We start from the raw sequence: 25,121 nt of genomic DNA, 5'->3' as shown, positions 1-25,121 counted from the left end.
GTTCTGTTTAGTTCAGTTGCCCACTTCTTTGTTGGTTCATTGATTTTGGGAGAGCTTAGTGTTTGAGCTTCCTGTAAATTCTGGTTATCAGTCCCTTGTCTGATGTATAGCTAGCAAAGATTTTCTCCCATTCTGTGGGTGGTCTCTTCAATTTAGAGACCATTTCTTTTGTTGTGCAGGAGCTTTTTAATTTCATGTAGCTCCATTTGTCAATTCTTTCTCTTAGTTGCTGGCTGCTTGAATTCTACTGAGGAAGTCCTTGCCTATACTTATTGCTTCCAATATATTCCCTGCTCTTTTCTGTACTAACTTCAATGTTTTGGGTCTGATATTAAGGTCCTTAATCCACTTTGAGTTGATACTAGTACAGGGTGACAGGCATGGATCTAGTTTCAGTTTTCTGACAGCAGATAACCACTTTTCCCAGCAATATGTGTTGAAGAGGCTGTCTATTCTCCATCGTATGTTTTTGGCTCCTTTGTCAAAAATAAGGTGGGCTTAGCTTTATGGATTCAAATCCGTGTCCTCTATTCTGTTCCACTTGTCTTCATGTCTGTTACTGTGCCAGTACCATGCTGTTTTTATTGCTATGGCTCTGTGGTATAGTTTGAAGTCGGGTATTGCGATACCTCCAGCGTTGGTCTTTTTGCTCAATATTGCCTTTTTGTGTCTGTTTCCAAATGAAGTTCAGGGTTGATTTTTCAATCTCTGTGATGAATGTCATTGGGATTTTGATGGGAATTGTGTTGAACATGTAAACTGCTTTTGATAGTACGGCCATTTTTACTATGTTGATTCTGCCAATCCATGAGCATGGGAGATCTTTCCACCTTTTGTAGTCTATTTCCATCTCTTTCTTCAATCATTTGTAGTTCTCCTGTAGAGGTCATTCAAATTCTTTGTTAAGTTTATTCCTAGGTATTTGATTTTTTGAGGCTATTGTAAGTGGAATTTTTTTCCTACATTCTTTCTCAATTTGTTCATTGCTGGTGTATAGAAAGGCTACTGATTTTTGTAAGTTGATTTTGTATCCTGCTACTTTCCTGAAGCTGTTTATGGTGTCTAGTTTTTTTGGGTAGAGTTTTTTGGGTCTTTAAGGTATAAGATCATGTCATCTGTGAACAGGGATAGTTTGACTTCTTCCTCACCGATTTGTATTCCTTTTATTTCTTCTTCTTGCCTTTTTGCTCTGAATTCCAGAACTATGTTGGATAGGAGTGGGAAGAGTGGGCATCCTTGTCTATTCCTGACTTTAGAGGAAATGGTTTTAGTTTTTCTCCGTTAAGTATGATGCTGGCTTTAGGTTTGTCATGTATAGCTTTTATAATGTTGAGGTACTTTCCTTCTATTCCTAATTTTCTTAGAGCTTTTATCATGAAATGCTGTTGAATCTTTTTGAAGTCTTTTTCTGTATCTGTTGAGATGATCAAGTGGTTTTTTTTTTATTTTGGAATTATTTCCTTTATTTTTCATTTCAATTGTTTTTTTTCTTTTATTATTCATATGTGCATACAAGGCTTGGTTCATTTCTCCCCCCTGCCCCCACCCCCTCCCTTACCACCCACTCCTCCCCCTCCCTCTCCCCCCCCCTCAATACCCAGCAGAAACTATTTTGCCCTTATTTCTAATTTTGTTGTAGAGAGAGTATAGCAATAATAGGAAGGAACAAGGGTTTTTGCTGGTTGAGATAAGGATAGCTATACAGGGCATTGACTCCCATTGATTTCCTGTGCGTGGGTGTTACCTTCTAGGTTAATTCTTTTTGATCTAACCTTTTCTCTAGTACCTGTTCCCCTTTTCCTATTGGCCTCAGTTGCTTTAAGGTATCTGCTTTAGTTTCTCTGTGTTAAGGGCAACAAATGCTAGCTAGTTTTTTAGGTGTCTTACCCATCCTCACCCCTCCCTTGTGTGCTCTCGCTTTTATATTATATATTATCTTAGTTTCTGTTTATTATGGAAGACTTTTATTCCACCATCAATTTTGAATGAAAATTTTGCTGGGTAGAGTATTCTAGGACTGAAATTGTTTTATTTCAGTTGTTGAAATACCTCCCTCCATGCCCTTCTTGTTTTTAAGGTTTCTGTTGAGAAATCTGCTGTTATTTTGATGGGTTTACCTTTACATGTTATTTGATTTTTCTCTCTTACAGCCTTCAATATTCTTTCCTTCTTCTCTGTGCTAGTTGTTTTAATGATAATATGATGTGGAGAGGTTTTATTTTGGTCATGTCTTTTTGGTGTCCTGGAGACTTCCTGTACCTGAATGGGTTCTCTTTCCTGAGATTTGGGAAGTTTTCTGCTGTTATTTTGTTGAATATATTATACATACCTTTTGGTTTGTACCTTTTCTCCTTCTTCAATGCCCATGATTCACAGATTTGGTCTTTTAATGGAATCTCTGAGTTCTTGCATATTCTTTTCACAACTCTTTAGTCTTTTGTCTAAGAATTCTTCTGTTTTTTTTCTTTAATATCTAATTTGTCCTTGATCCCTAAAATTCTGTTTTCCACTTGTTCTAATCTTCTGGAGTGGCTTTCAACTGTATTCTTCATTTGATTTAAGGAACTTTTTATTTCCAGGATTTCTGTTGGATTATTTTTTCTGAGGTTTTCCATATCTTTAACTCCTCCTTTATTTTAATGTTTCTCTTTTTTTATAGTCTCCTTAGTTTCATTTTGGAGTTTATTGACATCCTATCTGAGTTCATTTGGCTGTTTCTGTGTCTTCTCAGTTTTTTATTTGTGTTGTCTTGATATTCTTTGAGTTGTTTTTTTTATGTTCTCTTTAAGCTTCTGTTTAAGCTCCACCATTAGTTCCTCTTTGAGCTCCCTTTCCTCTTTGAGCATCTCTTAGAGGTCCTCATTAAGCTCACTGGACATACTTATCATCATTCTACTGTGGTCAGCAAGTGTGTATTCATTTCCTTCATTTTCTACTAAATCCTATATTGAGTTATCGTTAGGCTTTTGAGAGGCTGTAATCCCTTACCTTCTTCTTCTCCTCATGTTTCTATTTTGTGCTTTGCTCCTGTGTTATTAATTGGCTAGTCAGGTGTTTTAATCACCTGTTATCTTTCCCTTGACTGTGCTGTGACTGGCTTAGTCATTAGCCAGGCAGATGTGCTAGTTCTATTCCCTGACCTGGAGGTAAAATTTAGCAATAACAAATTCACAAATTTAATGCCAGACCAGTTACTTACATGATTTATAGAGAACCCCTTGGTGGTATTATCTATAAACAGTTGGAATTGGGGGAATTTCCCAATTCCAATGATATCCAACATATCATTGTCTGGATAATGATAGATACTTAGGTAATTAAAAAGATGGTGTTGGGGGGGAAGGGGTGTGAGATGCGGGGGCTAAAGGGTAATAGGGCCCTAATGTGTGTTAAGTTGCAGTTTGGTTGTTGTGGTGGAGGGTGCTTTTGTAAGGGATCGCAGAGAAATAGGACGAATGGGGGTAATGTGTAGAGTTGGTATAGTAGACTGTTCAGCAAGTAGTGGGTGTGGAGGAGGTAGGGGCAGTGGGGTGATAGGTAGGGGGATGTAAGGAGGAGAAGGTGGAGAAAAGAGGGGTGAATAGAAGAAAAGGGCAGAAAAAATAGTTGGGAAAGAGAGAGGAAAGTGGGGCAAGAGAGGTCTAAGCAGATTGATATCTGGACAGAGATGAGGGAGATAGATAACTGGATTGTATCACAAAAAGGGAGAGAAAATGAAGAGAGTAAGAATAAAGAAAAGAGAATAGTATTAATAAAATTAAAAATACTAAATAAAAAAAGGGAAAAATTTTAAAAATAATTTCACTGAAAGCGCTGGACTTTTTCCTTTGACTTCAAATCCAGGTACTGGTGCTTTTTATAGGGGTTTTTTCAGTGTCCCTGATTCTTCTTAAGGTTGATATGCTAGGCTGTGTGGTGATGGATGTAACCCTTCTTGTTGGACAGCTTTAGGGGGAAGTTGGATCACAGTGTTTGAACCCAGTACTTCCTTGGTGTGTTGGGTTGTGTGATGCAGGTAGTATCTCTGAAGTGGTCCATCCAGTAGGCTGGTTTGTGGGCAGTTGCTGATCCCTTCTGCTCATAGGGCAAGTTGCAATTTAGTTCGATGATTGCTCACTTTTCATCTCACTACCAAATTCTCCAAGGTGGTCAGATATGTTTCTGTTTTCACCAGGTGGCAGCTGTGTCATTTGGCTACTGCTTTGACTCTGGCAGGTCAGTCCCTCCCCCAATAAGGTAAGGCAACTCAGCATTGCACACTTCCCACAATCCCTTGAGTTAAGCTCAGTGTTTTGCCCTGTCTTTGCTCTGGGAGGTCGGATCCATGTTTTGCCTCACCCCTGCCAGGTAGAGGTGAATTCTGTTCTCCATCTATGGCATTCAGTTTTGTTCAGGGAGGGTTGCAATCTGCCCACCAGCTGCACTGGATTATGTGGTTCCCTCAAGGGCAGGAAATCTGTGGTGCTCACTTGTTGGTGTAGTAGATTCACTCTGGTGGGGTAAAGGTAGGGTGTGTCCATGTGATACAGGTCCAGTATGTTGCAGAGTCAAGTTCAGATTTTTCTGCAATCCTGTGCTTCTTTCAAGAAAAAGAAAGAAAAGGGAAAAAAAAGAAGAAAAAGAAAAATGGCCAGTGGTTTTTCCTGAGGCAGACCAGTGGCTAGAGTGGCTGTGCTGGTCACTTCCCTGGTTGTTATGTGCAATTAAAAATTGTTTTAAGGGTTGGTCATTGAACTTTATATGCACCCTACATGTTGTGGTAATTTAGTTGGCTAAAAATATCTGCCATCTTGGATCTCCTGTTTGTGTTCTTGATCATAGCCATTCTAACAGGAGTGAGGTGAAGTGTTAATGTGGTTTTGATTTGTATTTCCTTTATGGCCGGGGATGGGGAGCATTTTTTCATGGTTTTTTTTTTTGTCATTTGGACTTCTTCCTTTGAAAAAGCTCTGTTCAGTTCATTTGCTCATTTCTTCATTGGGTCATTGGTTTTGGGGGAGTTTAGTTTTTTGAGCTTCCTGAAAGTTCTGGTTATTAATCCCTTGTCAGATGTATAGCTAACAAAGATTTTCTCCCATTCTGTGGGAAGCCACTTCAACTTAGAGACCATTTCTTTTGTTGTGCAGAGCCTTTTTAGTTTCATGGAGTCTCTTTTGTCAGTCCTTTCTCTTAGTTGCTGAGCCCTTTGAGTTCTGCTGAGGAAGTCATTGCCTATGCCTATTGCTTCCAGTGTATTCCCTGCTCTTTACTGAATTAGCTTTAAAGTTTCAGGTCTTATACTAAGGTCTTTAATCCACTTTGAGTTGATACTTGTGCAGGGTGAAAGACATGGATTTACTTTCAGTTTTCTGCAGGCAGATATCCAGTTTTCCCAGCAAAGGTGTTGAAGAGGCTGTCTTTTCTCCATCATATGTTTTGGGCTCCTTTGTCAAAAATCAGGTGTGTGTAGCTGTGTGGATTCACATCTGGGTCTTCTATTCTGTTGTTTTGGTCTTAATGTCTGTTTTTGTGCCAGTACCATGCTGTTTTTATTGCTATGGCTCTGTAGTACAGTTTGAATCTGGGTATTGTGGTATCTCCAGTGTTGCTCTTTTTGCTCAGTATTGCCTTGGCTATTTCCAGTTTTGCTTTATTTTTCAGATAGGATCTTCCATTTTCCTTACAGCTGGCCTCTGACTGAGATCCTCCTAGTTTCTACCTCCTGAGTAGCTAGGATTATAAATGTGAACCACCGTGCCCGTCTTGATTATCACTTTTAGCAAGAAACTTAGGAAGGTAGAAGAAAGGACTTCCTTTGTGGAAGTCCACAGGGGAATCTTTCTGGAAGTTATATGGCAAAGGAAGCACTAAGTGTTGATGCAGACAGATTCGACAGACATTAAATCATGTGACAGGATGTTTCCTTTGGTCCCTTTCTCAGATTATATGTAGAAAAGGGCACATGTGTGATTATAACTGTGAAGCTATATGTAACATCCTTTTCATGTTATATTTAACAACTGTTAATGTCCAAAATATATTTTCGTAGCATTAGTTTTATAAATCAAACCACAATTAAGTTTGTCCTATGTGGTCATAGTTTTTATCTTACTGATTTTATTAGTTAAAAATCAGTATACATGTTCCTCCATCCCTTTAATTCTGGAGAAACTGAAAGAAGCATTGGACTGTATATCCTCTTTTATTTCGTTCTGCCTCAATATAACCACTCAATTGATGTGGAAACATTCTGCAAATATGTTTGTGCATGCTTGTTTATATTTTAAAATATGATATTTACATTTTTCTGAAAATGTGCTTTTCAAATATCAGATCATGTCTTACATTATGCACTTACTGTACCTTGCTTATTTTATATGTATCTTGGTACTTTCAATTATGTTTCTTTTTTTTTTGGTAGTACTGGGGTTTGAACTCAGGGTCTTGTACTTGGTAGGCAAGCACTATACCACTTCAACCACATCCCTAACCCTTCCTGTTTTAGTTATTTTTCAGATAGGGTCTCACATTTTTTGACCACAGTCAGCCTGGACTATGATCCTCCTAGTCACCCTTCCTGAGTAGCTAGGATCACAGATGTGAGCCTACATGCCTGGCTCAACTACATTTCTTTAATTTTGGTGTGGTTGAGCAATTATACATGTCTATTGACATTCATGTCTCTTCTTTTAATTACCAACAAGTATAGGACAACACGACTCATTTGGCTACTACTGTTGTTGTTTGGAAGTGAAAATAGGTGACTGAAGCCCCTCAAGAACATGCACATGGAGCACCTGATGTCAGCTCTGTGAAGGATGCATGGGTCAGATGGGCTGAATCCCTCTCTCCTGGCCAGTGTTTCCTGCATAGCACATTGAACACTGAAGAAGGGGAGGGATGGGATGGTGGTTAGAAAGACGGGTGGAAGCATGGAGACATCTGTGAAAAGGCCCATTTTCCACCAAACTGTGTGTAAATCACAAAAGGATCATGGTAGGGTCTATGAAAATGTTCAAATAATTAGGAATGAGAAATAAAATATGTGAGCTCCCCCCACCTTTGCTCTCTCTCCCACAGCACTCACTAGCCAGCAGTCATCCCTTGGGAGACCCCTCTTGTGCCAGGTCACACACTTGCTTCTGCAGGCCTCTAGACAGAGCATCCAGCAGAGTCACATGGTCTCCAAAGGCTAATCATGTATCCTTTCTCACCAGAATTTATTCACAAAGTAGCCATGAAGGCAAGCCTGATGGACCTGCTTACAGCCAGGCATTAATGGGGTGGGTGTAGAGGTGTGCAGGGCTTTCAGTCCTAGTCTTGCTGGCTTATGGCTGGGGCAGGATAAGAGCAATCCAGGACACAATATGCAATCTGCAATGTCACTCTTTATTATAACAATAAACAGGCATCTTCAGTGGGGGGAAAATACAGAGAACAATTGGCCCTTTGGGTGGCTATGTTACATGGCCTACAAGTTAACTTTGGATTCTTGGTCAGCCCAGCCTCCAACCCCAGTCATGGGCATGGCCTTAGGTTCATTTCAGAGAAACGATGATGTGGATGAAGAGGAAGACGACATCCAAGGGCTCCTCTTAGGGCATTTTTGTGAAGGCCTCCTCTGGGATCTTGCCCTCAGTCTGGAGGGAAGGAATTGGGATGTGAGAAGAGCCGGTTGCCCCGAGTTCCATCCCCAGCCCACCCGGCTTCCATTTTCCCAAAGCCCCAGAGACACCCATCTTTCACCCACTTGATTCCCAGACCTCACCTGGAGCGTAGTGAAGATCTGACCTGCTCTGGTGTAGTTCCATTCATTGTCCTCAAGGCACCTGTGGTGGGAGAAGAACAGGTGATCTCCATTACTACTATGGGACAGAAGCACTGATTAGAAACCCATTACTACCACAGGACAGAAGCATTAATCAGAAAGTGGCACCGCTTAACACTTGCTACTCATTTGCTGGGACACATGGTCAGGATGAGCACCATTATAATGATGAAGAAAGATCTTGTGGAAACAAAACCATCTGTCACTGACATTCATGTTCAGTAAAAATCACAGCAGAAAAATAGAGGTGTTCAAAAGAATAAAGTAGCTTAATATATACTGATTTTCAAGACTGTCAATAAAATAACATGGAAATTCAAAAACAAAAATTTTCCAACTGTTTAAAAATTAAAACATAAGACACATATCACATTTGCTATTTGAAGGTATAGTAGTTTCTAGTATATTCATAAGGTTGTACAACCACCCCATATATCTAATTCCAAAATATTTTTATCCCCTCAAAAAGAAGCTCCTTAACTATTAGAGATCACTCCCAGTCTGCCAATTCTCACAGACCCTGGCAACCTCTACTCTGATTTCAGTTTCTATAGACTTGCTTATTCTGGACACTTTGTATAAATGGAATCAAACAATGTGACTGTGTGACTGACTTCTTTCACAATGTTTTTAAGGTTCATTCATGTCATAGCACGTATCAGGATCATATTTTTATGACTGGATAATATTTCACTGTATCTATACACCGCATTTATTAATGTACTCATCAGCTAAAGGACATTTGAGTTGTTTCCACTTTTTTATCCATTACACATAATGCAGCTATGAACATTTAAATACCCACTTTTGATACCCATTCTTTCATTGGTTATGGTGGGATTATTGGATCATATTATAACTCTACATTTAACATTTTGTTTGAGGAGCTTTGAAAATGTTTTTATGGTAACTGCTTCCTTTTACAGTCCCACTAGTAAATTGATGAGGTTATCTTGCATTTCATTGATTAAAGGCATTTTTGTGTTAAGTAGTCTCAATATAGTTTTTATTGGCATTCCTTAAAGACTCATGATGTTGAGCATGTTTTAAAGTGTGTGTTGGTCATTTGCATACCTTTTTTGGAGAAGCAGGTGTTCAGATATTTCCTACAAATTTTCAGGCTGGTTTGTCTTTTTTTGTGTTGAATTTTAAGTGTCCTCCATATGATCTGGATAGCAGACCTTATCAGATTAGCTATTTTCAGATATTTTATCATCTTCGGTGGGTTGTATTTTTACTTTCTGATACTGTTCTTTGGTGCAAACAACCTTTTAATTAATTATTTATTTATTTATTTATTTTATTATTCATATGTGCATACAACGCTTGGGTCATTTCACCCCCCTGCCCCCACCCCCTCCCTTACCACCCACTCCGCCCCCTCCCTCTTCCCCCCACCCCCTCAATACCCAGCAGAAACTATTTTGCCCTTATTTCTAATTTTGTTGTAGAGAGAGTAAAAGCCATAATAGAAAGGAACAAGGGTTTTTGCTGGTTGAGATAAGGATAGCTATACAGGGCATTGATTCACATTGATTTCCTGTGCGTGGGTGTTACCTTCTAGGTTAATTCTTTTTGATCTACCCTTTTCTGTAGTTCCTGGTCCCCTTTTCCTATTGGCCTCAGTTGCTTTTAAGGTATCTGCTTTAGTTTCTCTGCGTTAAGGGCAACAAATGCTAGCTAATTTTTTAGGTGTCTTACCTATCCTCACCCCTCCCTTGTGTGCTCTCGCTTTTATCATGTGATCAAAGTCCAATCCCCTTGTTGTGTTTGCCCTTGATCTAATGTCCACATATGAGGGAGAACATATGATTTTTGGTCTTTTGGGCCAGGCTAACCTCACTCAGAATGATGTTCTCCAATTCCATCCATTTACCAGCGAATGATAACATTTCGTTCTTCTTCATTAAATTTATGTATTTTTCCTTTGCGGATTGTGTTTTAGATATCATATAAGAAATTGTTGCCTAATTCACGGTTGTAAAGATATAAATGTACATTTTATTCTCAGAGCACTATAGTTTTAAGATGCTACTTTTAGATCCTTTATTCTTTTTGAGTCAATTTTTAGACTTGGTGTGTGGTATGGTTCAAAGTTAATTATTTTGCATTTGTCCACATGCACCATTTGGTGAAAAGATAATTTTTATTTCCATTAAAATTTTTGGGGACTGTTTGAGAAGTCAATTAATCATAAATGTTAGTGTATGTTTCTGGACTCTCAGTTCTATTGCATTGTTCTATGGCACTAGCACCATGCAGTCTTGACTATAGTAGTTTTGTAATAAGTTTTGAAACAGGGAAGTATGAATCCATCAACCTTGTCTACACTTTCAAGATTATTTTGCCTATTCTGAGACCTCTGCTATTCTGTATGAATTTTAGAATCATCTTTTCAGTTTCTAGGAAGATGCAAGTTGGGATTTTGCTAGAGATTTTATTGAATCTGCACATTGCTTTGAGTAGTATTGCCATCTTAACAATATTAAACTCTTTAAATCCACAAACATAGGGTGTCTCTCCCTAAATTAATTCTTAATTTATTTCAAATATAAATTTCAAATATGTTTTGAATTTTTCTAGTTACATTTGTTCTTAAGTATTTATTATTTTAGATTTAAAAAACATTTAGTGATATGCAAAAACATAAAAGTTGTAGATGTTAACAGGAGTATTATGTAATGCTTGGCACACATGTACACACTGAAAATGTTTAAATGAGGCTAAACATATTTATCCTGTAAAACATTTAACATTTCTTCATTCCAAACTCTTCTCTAGCTTTTGGAAAGACACAGTAATAACTATTATCTATAGTCACCATACTGTGTAATAGTACTCCATAGTTTCTTGCTCCAATCCAACTGTAACTTAGAGCCCACTGATGGACTTTTCTTCATTTCTCATCCTTTTACTGTCCCTGCCCTCCAGCAACTACCATTCTACTATCAACCTCTATGAGATCATTTATGGATTCTACATATGAGTAGATCATGCAGTACTTATCTTCTGTGACTAACTTATTTCACTTAACATAATGTCTCGAGAGCCATCCATGTAGTCTCAAATGACAGGATTTCATTATCTTTTATGGCTGAGTATGTGTATATGTATCACATTTTCTTTATCCATCCATCAGTTGTTAGGCACTTAAGTTGTTTCCGTTTCTTGCCTATAGTTATTAGTGCTGCAATGAGCATGGGAGTACAGATGTCTCTGACATACTGATTTTATTTCCATGATGGAAATGCTGGTAGTTCTCTTTTTCGGTTTTAGAGGAAATTCCATACTGTCTTCCACAATGGCTCTACTAAGCTGTATTCCCACTAACAGTGTACATGATTCTCTTTTCTCCAAATCCTTGCCAGAGCTTATCTCTTTGATAATAGCTATGCTGACTGGGGTGAGTGATGTCTCATTGTGGTTCTGAGTTGCATTTCCCTAATAATTAGTGATGGTAAGCATTTCCTATGTCATCTTTTGACAAATACATATTTAGATATATTGTCCATTTTCTAATCAGGTTATTTGGTTTTTAGCTATTGAGATTTTGGAGTTCTGTATATATTCTTTTAAGATGTATACATTACAAATATTTTTTCCCATTCTGTAGGTTGTTCCTGCACTCTGTGAAGTGTTTCTCTTCTTAAGAGCAGAAACTGTTGTTTTATATAATTCCATTTGTTATTTTTTTCCTTTTCTTTCCTATATTTTTTGGGTGTTGTTACAAAAAGTTCTTGCCCCTTCTAGTGTCCTGAAGTTCCCCTATGTTTTCTTCTCCTAGCTTCATAGTTTCAGGTCTTATATCTAAGTCTGAAATCCATTTTGAATTGATCTTTTTAACTGGTGAGAGATAGGGGTCTAGCTTCGTTCTCTGCATATGAATATTCAAATATTCCAACAAGATTTATTAAACAGACTGAACTTTATCCAATGTGTTATGTTTTTAGCACCTTTGTGTGTTCCATTTGTCTTATGTGTCTGTATTTATGCCAACATGTTGTTTTGATTACTAAAGCTTTGTACTGTTTGAAATCAGGTAGTGTAATGCCTCCTGCTGTATTCTTTTTGCTAAAAGTGGCTTTGGCTATTCAGGCTTTTGTGTGGTTCTTTATGAGCTTTAGAATTTTTTTTTTTGCTAATTCTGTGAAGAATGTCATTTGTGTTTTGGTAGGGATTGTATCGAATCTGTAGATTGCTTTGTGTTGGGGGGGTCATAGACATTTTAATAACATTGATTTTTCCAATCTGTGAGCATGGGATGCCATTCCACCTTTTGTACCCCATTCAATTTTTTTCACCATCAATGTATTTTGAATTATAGAGATCTTTTGCCTTTAGTTAAATTTATTACTAGGTATTCTATTTATTACAGCTAATGTAAATGCGATTGTGTTCTAGATCTCTATTTCAGATGATTCACTGTTGACATACAGCAATGCTGATTTTTTTATACTAATTTTGTATATAAAGCCTGAAGCTTTGTTGAATTCATTTATTAGTTCTAATAGTTTCTTGGTGGAGTCTGCAGTTTTTATATGCAAGATCATGTTTCTGAAAACAGTGACAAGTTGTCTTCTCTTTCAATTTGGATGCCCTTAATTTCTTTGTCATGCCTAATTGCTTTGACTAGGAATTCCAGCATTATGGTGACTAAACGTGAGGAAAATGGGCATCTTTGCCTTTTTCTAGATCTTAGAAAGCTTTCAACTTTCTCTCATTCAATATAATGTAGCTATTGGATTAGTATGAATGGGTTTTGTTATGTTGAGATACATTCCTTGAATACCTAATTTGTTCAGCATTTTTATCATGCAGGAATATTGAACCTTATAAAATGCCTTTTTTCATCAATTGAGATGACTATATAGATTTTGTTTTTCATTTTGCTGATATATCACATTTATTAATCTGTCCATGCATAATGAACAGTACAATATACCACTTGTTTATGGTGAATACTCATTTTAATGTACTATTGATTTGGGTTTGCTAGAATTTTGTTGAGGATTTTTGAGTAGGTGTTCATTAAGGATTTTGACTAATCATTTTCATTATTTGTTGTATCCTTATTTGTTTTTGGTATCAGGATTATGATGTCCTCATGGAATTTGTTTGGAAGAATTGTTTCCTCCTCTGATTAACACCTTCAGCAAAGTAGCAGGATATAAAATTAACACATAAAAATCAGTAGCTTTTTTATATACCAACAAGGAACTGGCTGAGAAATTGGAAAATAATTCCATTCATAATAGCCTCAAAAATACCTAGGAACTAACTAAAGATGTGAAAGACCTCTGTACATGAAAACTCTAAATTCTTGAGGAAAGAAACTGAAGAAGACACCGAAAAATAAGAATACCTCTCATGCTCATGGATTTACTGAGTTAATATTGTGAAAATGACTACATTACTGAAAACAACCTACAGATTCAATGCAAAATTCCAATGTCAGCCTGACGCAGTGGCACATGCTTGTCATCCCAGCTACACAAGAGGGTGAGATTGAGAGGATTACAGCTCCAAACCAGTTTGGGCAAAAAAGTAGGCAAAACTCTATCCCAATGTAACAAATCTGGGTGTTGTGGTGTGTGCCTGTAATCCCAGCTATAGCAGGGAACATAAAACAGGAGGACCATGTTCTAGGCTGGCCTGGACAAAATAACCAAGACAAAAAGGGTTGGAGGTGTAGCTCAAATAGTGGAGTGTCTGCTTAGCAAGTGTGAAGCCTTGACTTCAAATCCAGTACCTCCCCTAAAATATCTAATGTCAATCTTCACAGATACAGAAAAATTAATCCTAAAATTCATATGGAAGCACAAAAGACCCTGAATAGCCAAAGTAATCTTGAGCAAAAGGAGCAATGCTGGAAGTATCTTAATATTGGACTTCAAATTATATTACAGAGCCATATTGGCACAAAAACAGACATAAAGACCAGAATAGAAGACCTAGAAATAAAACCACAGAGACACAACCATTTGATTTTTTGACAAAGGAGCTTGAAACGTATGTTGGAGAAAAGACAGCCTGGAAAAACTGGTTAGTTATACACAAAAGACTGAAACCAGATCCCTATCTCTCAACCTGTACTTAATTAAAAATGGATCAAAGATCTTGATGTGAGATCTGAAACTTTGAAACTACTATGGGAAAACTCTTGAAGATACAGGCATAGGCAAGGACTTTCTGAATAGGACTCAATCGCCCAGAAAATAAGAATAAGAATTGACAAATGGGACTGCATCAAATTAAAAAACTTTTGCACATCAAAGGAAATGATTATCAGAATAAAGGGACAACCTGCAGAATAGGAGAAAATCTTCTCTAGCTATTCATTGGATAGGGGATTAATATTTAGAATGTATAAAAAGTTTAAAAAATTAAACATCAAAAGAACAAATAATCCAATTAATAATTGGGCAAATGGATTAACAGAGAAGTGCAAATGGCTAATGAACACATGAAGAAATGTTCAACATCCTTAGCTATATGGGAAATGCAAATCAAAACCACATTGAGATTCCATCTCATCCCAGTCAGAATAGCTAACATCAATAAAAATGACAACAAATGCTAGTGAGGACATAGGGGATAAAGGAACCCTTATATACTCATATACTGTTGGTGGGAATATAAACTAATGCAAACACTATGGAAATCAGTATGGAGATTCATCAAAAAGCTAAAAATAGACCTAACCTATGACCCCACTATACCACTCTTGGGCATATATCCAACAGAATAAATTAACATACATACCTTAACACCAATATTTATTGCAGCACTATTCACAACAGCCAAGCATTGAACTCAGCCTGGGTGTCCAACAACCAATGAATGGATAAAGAAAATATGGTATATATGCACAATGGAATATTACTAAGAAATAAAGAATAATGAAATTATGCTGTTTGTAGGAAAATGGATGGAACTGGGAAATAAGCCAAACTCACAAAGCCAAATATAGCATATTTTTGCTCATATGTGGAATCTAGGTCTAAAATGATGACCACTGTTGGGGAGTGTAAAAGGAGGGAGAAATGGAGAGGGTATGGAGAGTTGAAAAGGATCAAAATATGTTACTTACATATGTATGGAGCTAGCATAAAGAAATCCACCAAATATTGTTTTTAAAAGGGAGGGAGAGAATTTAAGGAAATATAATAGAGGGGGTAAACTTGTTTAAAATACACTGTATATGAGGGTGTTTAAAATACACTGTATCTGTGCATGAAACCCCCTTGTACAACTAATGAATCCTAAATTAAAAAAAAAGGAATCTACTTTTTGGAAAAAGTAAAGAATAATTGTTATTCATTCTTCTTTACATGTTAAGTAAAGAAGCATTCTAGTTTGGGCTTTTCTTTGATGGGTGGCTTTTTATTATTGATTCAATCTCATTACTTGTTATTGGTATGTTCAGGTTTTCTATTTCTTTATAATTCACTCTTGGTAAGATGGATCTACAAATTTGCCTATTTACTCTAGATTATCAAATTTGTTGGCAAAAAAGCTATTCATAATAATCTCTAATGATCTTTTGTATTTCTGTAGTGTCATCTGTAATGTTTCCCTTTCCACCTCTGCTTTAGTTTATTTAAGTCTTCACTCTCCTTAGTATACCAAAAGGTTTTTCTATTTTGTTCATGTTTTGCTCTTTATACTTTGTATTTTTTCCTTTATTTAAAAAAAGGGCTCTATTATTTAAAAAAAATCTTTGGCAGTACTGGGGTTTGAACTCAGGGCCTCATGCTTGCTTGGCATATGCTCTGCCACTTAAGCTCCTCTAATAGCCCTTTTTTGTGTTGGGTATTTTTGAGATAGGGTCTCCTTGCTTTTTGTCCAGGCTGGCCTAGACCATGATCCTCCTATTTTAAGCTTTCCACCATAGCTGGGATGACAGATGTACACACTCAGCATTTTTCCCCTGTTGAGATGGGAATCTCACAAACTTTTATGCCTGGGCTTGCCTAGACCTGTGCTATCCACCAGATCTCAGCCTGCTAAGTAGCTAGGAATACAGGCATGAACCATTGGCACCCGGTTTCTATTTGATTTTTTTGAATAGCTTCCATCTCTTTGTTCAATTTCTCTTAGGGTATTGAAACAATTCTCTGTGTTTTTTTTCAAGTTCATTGTGTTTCCTAAAGCAGATGATTTAAATTCTATCTGAGATTTCTCCCTTAAATATTATTGCTTGGTCACTTTCTAGCATCTTGTTTTGAGTCCTAAGTGAGTTTATGGTTTCCTGAAAGACCTTGATGCTTGTTTATATGTTATGTGTCTGGAGACTGAAGGATCAGGTATTTATTACTATCTTCCCAGGTTGGCTTTTTGGTGTCTGCCTTTCGAGAAATTCTAAGCTTATTTTCTCTAATGCTATAGTTACCTCCAATATTTTAGCACTAGATGGTACCCACATCCAGATATGTTGGGAGTCTGCTATTGGTGTGTTGTCACTGGTTCAGCACTGGAGAACAATCAAAGCCCAAGTTTGTTCCAAATTCTCTGTTGGTATATTGTTCAAAAAGAAACAGGACAGAACCTAAAGAGAGTAGGCCATCCCTATAGGGCTCTCTCTGGCACCAGGGTAAACCTCAATGTCTCATCTGTATTCGCTGACCTGTGGTCATATACTGAAAGATCCTATCCAGCTCTGGGGAGAATCATCACAGATGGAACCACAGATGAACCAGCTCCAGGCTCTTATGTCATACCTGTAGGCACCTACCCACCAATCTGTGTCACAGCCTGAGCTCATAGTCCATGAAGACCAGAGCAACACTGTCACTCTGAGCCCAAAGCCCACCAAGACTAGAACTACACAGTTTTAGGATCAAGCCTCATGCTTCTGTAGATTGCATATTGCTACGATGGACTTATGGCCAAGACTACTGCAACCAGCCTCAGGTGATGCTAGGTGGAATAGAATTCCAAGGTACTGGAGCCATGTGTCTTCCCATGGCACTAGAGCTGTTCCAGAGGCTCAATGTGCAGGCAGGCTTAGGGATGATGATTGTTATAGCCTGGCCAGTGTTAGGTTTCATCAGTCTTGTACCAATTTCCAGGGTAAAGTCTTGTACTTACTACCATGTCCTACCACCAGTGAATGGAGTCTTACTCCATGAGGCTGGGGTAGTATTGGTGAAGGTGGACCTTGGGCTACATGAGCTGATGCTAAGCTGGGTCATTCCTGAATCTCACAGCTGTAAGGACCTGCACAGTCTCAGGTTTACACTGAGGCCCATGCCACAGCTTGTGGTAATGGAGACTGAAACATGAGTTTGTGCCATTGGGGCAATAACATTCCTTCTTGAGGTTAAGTAGTGGCTGACAGAGACAGTCCCTTCCTTGCCCACCAAGGCTAATGCTAAGCTGGGTTGCACCTGGATTTCACAGTCATGGGAGCCTGTACAGTATTAGGAAGAAGATGGTTTTCACCTGGCTCACTCCATGGTGGAACCGATGGGTCCAAACCTTGGGTCCCAGAGGTACACAGGTCTCTGCACAATGCAGTTAGTCTAGAGACTCTGTCTGTGAGTTCTGGAATGAGTACAGGGCTTTCAGTTTGTACTGGTTTCCGGGTCGTACAATAACATGCTTGGCACTGGGCATTAATACAACTCTGAGCTACCTTTCATGCCCTGTTCCCCAGCAGGTAGATTCTTGCTCCCCACTCTGCTACTGGAGGTGAAGGCAGTTTCTTTGCCTCTTGGCCTAATGCTGTTCCTATGGCTCAATCTGGATGTATTGACCTGGAAGTTGCAGTTGTTGGGCTCTGCCAGCATTGGGTTTCACCCCGGAAGGTGTGGCACCAAGTTCCAAACAGTAAGACTGGCCTTAATTCTCTCTCCTTCCCCTAAGTGAGAGATGCCTCTCTTCATTCTGGCATGCCTGGAATTGAAGGAGGGTGGTAACATGGGCAACTCTTTCCTTTCTGTCTTCCTCAATGTGTCTTCTTTTGTTATACTAAAAGCAGGCACTAAAGTCTCTCATCTGATTTCCTTAGCTCTTGCACTGGTAGTTTGGTGCATGAATATTGTTCAAGTTGGCATATCTGTGGGAAGATACTGCTGGAAGATATTGTTCAGCTGCCATCTTCATTGTGTCCCCCATTGTCTTTCATTAATTCTTTTTTTTTGTGGGACTTGGATTTGAACTCAGGGTTTCATGCCTACAAAGGCGGCATTCTACTCCTTGAGCCACACCTCCAGTCCTATTTATTCTATTCAATGCTAATATAAATGTAGATGTTTTCTTAATTTAAAATTTCGATTGCTCAATGCAATTGCATAGAAATTTAAATGATTTTTGTATATTGATCTTATAGTTTCAAACTTGTTGAATTTGTTTTGTACTGGTGTATTCCTTAGGATTTTCCACATATAAGCTTATGTCACATGAATATTACATTGTTCAAAAATTCTTTACAAATACCAGTATAAATTAAGACACATTTTTATGAGCCTACTTTTGGGGGGAGAAGTAAAATATCTCAATATTTATGTTTCCAAACTGCCTGCAAGTTCCCATTATTCACTCAACCTGTCTCTCAGTGAACCCCATTCCTGTACACAACTAGCACTTACTTCTGAGACCACTCCAGTTTCATCCTGGACTGCATAGAGAAAGCTTTCACCATTTCCTTCTGCTCCTCAGAGAGGGTGGACGAGGAAGTAGAGCAGACTGTGGGTATTGGGATGGAGAAGGCATTGTGGATCTCATTGGGGCTGGCATTCCTCAAAATCAGCTCATCATTCATGATATATATACTGGAGGAGAAATGGACCTTCAGACAATTGAAGGGTTGGAAAACCCTACCAATGCCAATCCTACTCTAACTAAACTCAGTAACCAGATTCTTGTCATATTTCTACTGTGTTTGGCTCCATAACTCCTTCTCTGGTATCTTCTAGCCCTTCTCAAAGTCTGCCTTTGGAGACACCATCTATTAGCTTGGCTAGATTTGTACTTTTTACCCCAAAAAACCCCTGCACAATGCTCTATTCCCCACTTTCAGAGGAAGACATTGAGCCAGAGAGAAATCTTATATCTTAACCAATGTTTCATAGCTAGTGAGTATTGAGGTCAGGAAGAGAACCTGGTATTCTGACTCCAAAGTCCATGCTACTAATCACTAGCCTAGACTAGCTCCTTGGATCTATCTGTTGACCTTCCACAATGTTGAGAATACGTTGAGGACTGCACCACCACATTCTCACGCCACTGGTCCTGGGCTGGGCCCAACACAGCACTTACCTTGAACTGCTGCCAGGGCTAGTGATGAAGGTCCGGGTGAAGGCACGAACACATCCCTGGGATTTTCCTTCCACTTCAAGGCCAACAAAAAACAATACCCCTTTTAGAGCTGCACATGCTTTACATGCTCAAGCAGCATTCCCCAGTCAAGGTCTTACACTGAAAGGGGCCAGACCCAATAATTGCTCCCTTGGAGTCAGGAGGGCTTGGTGGGACTTGGAGGACAACAATAGAAATAATACACTCCCAGTGATTGGTACCCTTTCATATGTTGGGACCTGTAAAAACCACTTCAAAAGCTCACTTCATTTCTATTTCATAGTGCCCCAAGAGACTGATACTATTAGCACCATTTTGTAAATGGGGAAATGGAGAGGTAAAGTAACTGGTCCAAGATCAGAGTAAGGGATGAAAGCCATCAAATCACACAGACTGCATCCCTAGTATTTGAGCTGTGGGGCAGACCAGCAAGGGCCTACGTAAGACCAGGATGGTTTGTGGGCAGGGTGTGGGTAGAACAAGAAAGGGGCAATAACGGAAAGGAAAGGCACAAAATCAAGGAAGCTGGAAGAATTCTGAGGAGGAGTGCCTAACTAGGGGAGGGAGCACCAGGGGATCTAGAGAGGGATTGCTACAGACACTCACCTTCCTTGAACACCCCATTGACAGAAAAGCAGAGCATCATTTCCTGAAAGGGAAGAACACAGGAGCTCAGGATCCTGCTTAACCTCTTACCCAATTCCAGCTCTCTGGATTGTCCCAGAGAAGCAAGGGCTCACTGTGTGGAAACATATGTCCACCAGGAAGCAGCTGAAGTCATGCTGAGTTTTGGGCAACACACTGAGGGAGTCCACAATGTCATGTTTCTTGTGCTTCAGCAGCTGCCTCCGCACACCTGTAGAGAAGTGGAGGAATAAAGATTGGGGGGCTGCCACACCCCGGCTCATATCCTGTGATTGTCCATTCATACCTTCTTTCCCTGCCTAATCTCCAACATACACTTACGGGAGTCCTTGTGCTTTTTTATGTTCCTACTATGCTTGAAGTACTCATGCAAGGTTCTCCTAAGAGAAAAAGAGGAACAAGAGTTGGTTCAGAGAATGCAGGTATTCTTGGAGCCACCTGCATTTGCTGGTGGGGTGGGGCATGTTGCTCCAGACCAGAGTCTGAGCTGAGATACTCACAGGTCTGGATCCTTGGGATTGAAGGGAATGGTCAGGGAGAAGCAAGCCTCATCGTGGTAAGCACTGAGAAGATCCTGTCGATCTCCATAGTCATAGATTAAGTAATATCTGCAGGCAAGGGTAGGAGGGGGAGTGGACAGGCTATGTATGGTCTGGACCCCAAATGAGACCAGAGAACTATTATTAGAAGGCCAGTGTTAACATGGCCCAGAGGTCCTTCCCCTCCCTCATGGTCCCAGGAGCACTTACTCCTGCAGGAACTGCAGAATTAAACTCTTCACACTCTCAGATCCTTCATAGCTTTCCTAGAATAAAAAGTCACTTTAGACTTTGAAGTTAATAAAGCCTCCCTGGAACACCGCAAATCTCTCTTGGTCCTTCTTCCTCACCTTGCAGGGTTTTATTAACTCAGGAGTATCAATATTAATGGCAATTGGTGGAGAAAATTCTCGGCCATCCTAAGGAAGGGAAGAGGAAGTCAGCAGTGTAGACCATGGAGGTGGTACTGGGTGACCAAGGAGATGAAGAGGACCAAGGGGGAACAAGGGCAACAGGCCAAGTATATGGAAATACCATGGATGAGATCACAGTGGGTGTCTGCATGGTGAAGTCTTATTATATGCAAACTTTGCATGCACGTGCATCTATGTGAGAGAGTGCTTATGGACATTTTTCCAGGGAGAACATTCATGTCTTTCTCAGGAACCCACATCATCTTAAATGGATGACAGTCTGATGCAAACATGCAAGCTAGGCAAGAAACAAAGGGCTTCCTGGGGGCAGGTGTGGAGGTCAGACATGTGAGGAAGAGGAGACAATGATGAAGATAAGTACTTACCAGGAGTAACAATGTGGGGAAACAATCACGGATGGCACTGTCCAAACACCAAAAACCCAAAAGGAATGATTGACAGTTCAGGATTGTGCAGCTTTTCTCCCACTGGCTCTCCCTTTTGCTCTCTCCTCTCTCTTTCCTCTGGGGTAGCCCCCACCCACACTGCCCTGACACTTTTCTCTAGGACCATAAGAAGCCCCAGGCTCCAGGACTTCCTTCTCTACCCTACCTCTCTCTCTTCCTCTGAGTTCCTACAGAAGGCTCTGTAAGGAGCAGATAATGGGATAAGAGTCCCAAGGGTCTGCCACCTCTCCGGGTGTTTAGCATTTTACAGGGCATGGCCTGCCAGGCCCTACCCCTACCCTCTAGGATGCTTGGGCATGGAGGTGATGAGAAAGGGCTTAGGGGACAGGGAGGGCAGGACGGGGAATTGGTGACAGAAAAGGAGAAACCATAAGGGAAGAAAAAATGGATGCACAGGAGACTAGCGACAAAGGAGAAAGAGGAAGAATGCCTCCCCACTCACTATAGCCTTCTCCTTTACCCACTCCTTGCTGGCACTGAAGCCCAAGGCAGGAATGATAACATGAAACTGCTAGTCTGGGCCCTACTGGATGCAGGCTGAGCCTTTGCCCTGAATAGGAGGGCACTCTGAACTGGGCATGGGAATTGGAGCCTCCCTATAGACTGGAGCCATTCTACAGGACCAGAAGGAGTGAGGTCAGACACCAGCTCAGCACGGGAGGGAGGATCAGTGGTCCTTCTTAAGGTCACTTTTTTTCTCCTGCTCACAAGTACTTTTGTACCCGTGCCTTGCCCAAGGAATCATACTTCTCTCTGGCTCTACAAGGCTCCTCTGAGGGAGCAGGTAGGGTGATGTGATGTGGAGGGAGGGAGGGTCAGTGCCCTCTGCCTTCTGCTTCTGCTTCAGGAAAGCTTTTGCTCACTGGTGGTGGCTCACTTCTGGATCCTATATCCAGGGAATCCTGTTTTCTCCTTAAGGATGGCAGAATTCCCAGCTATGATTCAAAGGAAGGGATGTCATGACAGCAGCCAACCAGCCCCTCAGCCCACAGCATGGAGGATAGCCTCAATGCCAGCCCGGCACTTCTGGGTGGACCTTTCAAAGAGCAAAGAAAGGAGGCCCCTCTTGGGACAGGTGAGGAAGGTCAGCCCCATCTGGATGAGGCATGGGAAGGCATGCTGGAGGAGGTTGTGTACACAGAGGTGGGAAACTCATTCAAGATGAAAATGGGGACAGGTCAAAAGGAAAGGAGATCTGTGAGCACAGCTGAGGACCCTGATAAGAGAAAGGCATGGCCTGTGGTCCTCCTAGAGGACTATGGCTGCCTCCTTCTACAGATCAGCATGTCAGAGGCAGTACAAGCTCCCAGGGGTCAAAGGTCCTCAGGAAGAGATATCAGCACTGCCTACCTTACATAGGCAGAATGGTCTGAAAAGGTACTGCACAAGGGATTTCCTTCTAGCCACAACTCTTCAAGCTTCAGCCCTTTTACCTTGTTCAACTCTGAGGCAGACTTCAGCTGAGAAAGACAGGGAACTGGTAAGGAAGTTCCAGGGAAGGAAAGACACCTGGGGCCTTGCACTCAAAGACCCCACCCTTACCCAGAGGTACCTTTATCTTCCTCTTGCCTTTACCCCAGTGTGCACTACCTCCCACTTTCAATCTAAATTTCAGGTGATTCCCCCTTCTCACCTGGTTTTTAGAAAGGTTCAGGATCTTGACTTGGGGAGCCTTCTCTACCACATCAGACAGGCCATCCAACCGATACAGTTTGTTGTTGCACAAGTTCAAGGACAGCAGCTTTGGGGAGGAAGAGTTAGAGAAATGGGTGCTATCTAGGGCATCGGAGAGAAATCTGATCTGCCCTGTACCACATCCCTTCTAATTTGGTACTCAAAAACCAGCATTGGGACCAAGGCCTCACCTCAGGGAAATTCCGTTGAATGACCTGTAGGGTGGCAAACATGCAGTGTTTTCGATTCAGGACCATTTGAATATTGTGGTTGACCAAGTCTTCAAGAAGCCAAGACAGGGGAAGTAAGAAGGCTGAAAGGGATCGTACTTGACCACTGCCCTAAAGATCCCTCCACCAAGTTGCCATCCCTATGTCTTCCTCCCAGACAGACCCTTCTATCCTCACATGCCCTAGAATTACTGTGGTCAACCATACCTGGGTCAAAGCAGAGCTTCTGCAGGTCTAGAGCTTGCTGGGAGACATCATATCGTTTTTTCATGGTCAGCTGCAGAGACAGAGATGGAGAGAGTGGCTCTGAGGCTGTGGGGGGTCATGGTGGCAGGAACATCAGAGACTAGGGGAAGGAGAGCTGGGTCTGGGATATGGGCACACATTGTGCCTTCAATCTGCATTACCTTTAGCTGCTCCATTTGTTCTGCTGTGAACTTATTCTGCACAGAGTAGGGTGCAGAAGAAGGAGTGACAAAGATAGGTGTCTGTGTGAAGGAGAGATCAGGTAAGCAGCAGGACTTTTAATTCCAAAGATGACAACCAACCGCTGGCCAGTCTTCCCACCCCAGGACCAGGCACAGAGAATGCCTCCAGCACACACCTTTTGGCCCTCCTCATTACAAATCTTGTAGCTGACATCCTTCAATGCAGAGGCAGTGCTAACACCCTGGACAAAGAACCTGGCCCATGTTTTGTCATAGTGGAACTACAGACAGTGAAAGGCAGAAGCAATGTTGTTAAGATGCCAAAGTCCCCTGCTGAACCTGGCTTCTCCCTCTCCTCTATGCCCACTCATCCTGCTTCACCATCCCCTCTTACGTCAGTCAGGGTGAAGGGCACAATGCAATGGCTCTGGATTGAATTCAATAGCTTTGTCTTGTCATACTTTTTCCCACAGGGGACCTAAGAGTCAAAAGAAGGGATAGGAAAGAAGAGACACAAAGAAAAAGAGACAGCATGGAATTAGGATGGAGAATAGGCCCAACCATGTGTTCTTTCCCAACCTTCTAGCTGGCTTTAAAGGAGTTCTAAAGGAACTATTGACAAAGTTCCTTGTTTTTGTGCCAAATGTGGATTTCCTAAATTATTTTCTCTCCACTCACAAACTTTTCCAAGTAACCAACTTACAGTGTTGAGTGTGATTATCCCTCTCTTAGATTTCAGAATATTCTACTAATGCAGACCTTTCCAAAATACTCACTGTGACCTTGTACCAGCTTTCCATGTCTCTATCTTGACTGTCCTGCTCCATTTCTCTCTCTTTAGGTTTTGTATCCCTCCACACAGTAACCTGGATTCGGTCTTCATTATACCATTTCCCTCTCCTCTTGTTGCGTTGGATGGCATAAGAAATGCTGTGGAGGAGAGAGAGAAAGGGTGTCCAGAAATGCTAACATAGTCTTCTAAGCACCCTTCCCTCACTGATACCAGGGCTGAAATTAGGTCTGCTCAACCAGTATCCTGCATCTCCCTATCTTCCGTTTTCCAGTGAAAGAAGATGATGAATACAGAGGGTGAAAGAGTTGCACAGTTCCAGGGCTGCTACATATAAACAAGGCTGCCTGGTAACTTACTGTCTGACTTTGGGCTCCATGTGAACATTCCTCAGTGACACATTTCCATCATCCTCCTGTAGTTCTGAAGGTAGAAGCATATATCCGTTATGCTCATAATGAACATTCTTTCTGTCAAAATTACTCTTGTAAGAACTCCCTCTTCTCTTTCTTCTTTGAAGTATGTTGCTATCACCACTGTTTTCTGAAATTGGGAGCAGTAACACAACTTTAAACACACATCCATGGTCCATGATCACATATACATCATGAACTAACTCCATGTTAGGGCAGGCAAATCCCCACCTTCCACAAGGGACCAATCACAGACCCCAGAAGGCAAACTCTTCTGCCTGTCCAGACATGAGAACCTTATCTCATGGATGGCACAGTTAGGGGAGAGATCTTCCAAAGAGGAAGCAGCCATGTTAAGCCTATTAAAAAGTGGAACAGGATTTATAAAGAACATGGGTGTTTATGCCCATGGGT

General features: G+C 40.6%; 1 protein-coding gene across 1 annotated transcript; it reads right to left on the bottom strand.

The window, feature by feature from the left end:
- Positions 1-7,574: 7,574 nt before the first annotated feature.
- LOC109675755 (nuclear RNA export factor 2-like) lies at positions 7,575-25,059 on the bottom strand. The gene is made up of 21 exons (XM_020152386.2): positions 24,939-25,059; positions 24,654-24,837; positions 24,281-24,434; positions 23,899-23,982; positions 23,681-23,785; positions 23,484-23,564; positions 23,284-23,353; positions 23,038-23,126; positions 22,806-22,913; positions 22,523-22,632; positions 21,092-21,128; positions 20,643-20,711; positions 20,503-20,558; positions 20,254-20,361; positions 20,075-20,133; positions 19,849-19,964; positions 19,715-19,757; positions 19,070-19,142; positions 18,400-18,582; positions 7,748-7,808; positions 7,575-7,619 (listed from the first exon to the last, which is right to left on the bottom strand). The coding sequence occupies exons 1-21, from the start codon at positions 25,057-25,059 to the stop codon at positions 7,575-7,577; spliced, it is 1,956 nt and encodes a 651-aa protein (XP_020007975.1).
- Between the last annotated feature and the right edge of the window lie 62 nt (positions 25,060-25,121).

This window comes from Castor canadensis, chromosome X (genome assembly GCF_047511655.1).
Source record: "Castor canadensis chromosome X, mCasCan1.hap1v2, whole genome shotgun sequence".
Lineage (NCBI taxonomy): Eukaryota > Metazoa > Chordata > Mammalia > Rodentia > Castoridae > Castor > Castor canadensis.
Note: the sequence above shows the minus strand (reverse complement) of the source record. Positions and strands in the feature narration are given on the sequence as shown.

Coding starts and splice junctions, on each gene's coding strand:
- LOC109675755 (XM_020152386.2), bottom strand. CDS start 25,059: ATGGCTGCTTCCTCTTTGGAAGATCTCTCCCCTAACTGTGCCATCCAT. Junction 22,914..23,037: donor TTCAACGGAATTTCCCTGAG/GTGAGGCCTTGG, acceptor TCCTCCCCAAAG/CTGCTGTCCTTGAACTTGTG. Junction 18,583..19,069: donor AGCCCTGGCAGCAGTTCAAG/GTAAGTGCTGTG, acceptor TTTCTCCTCCAG/TATATATATCATGAATGATG.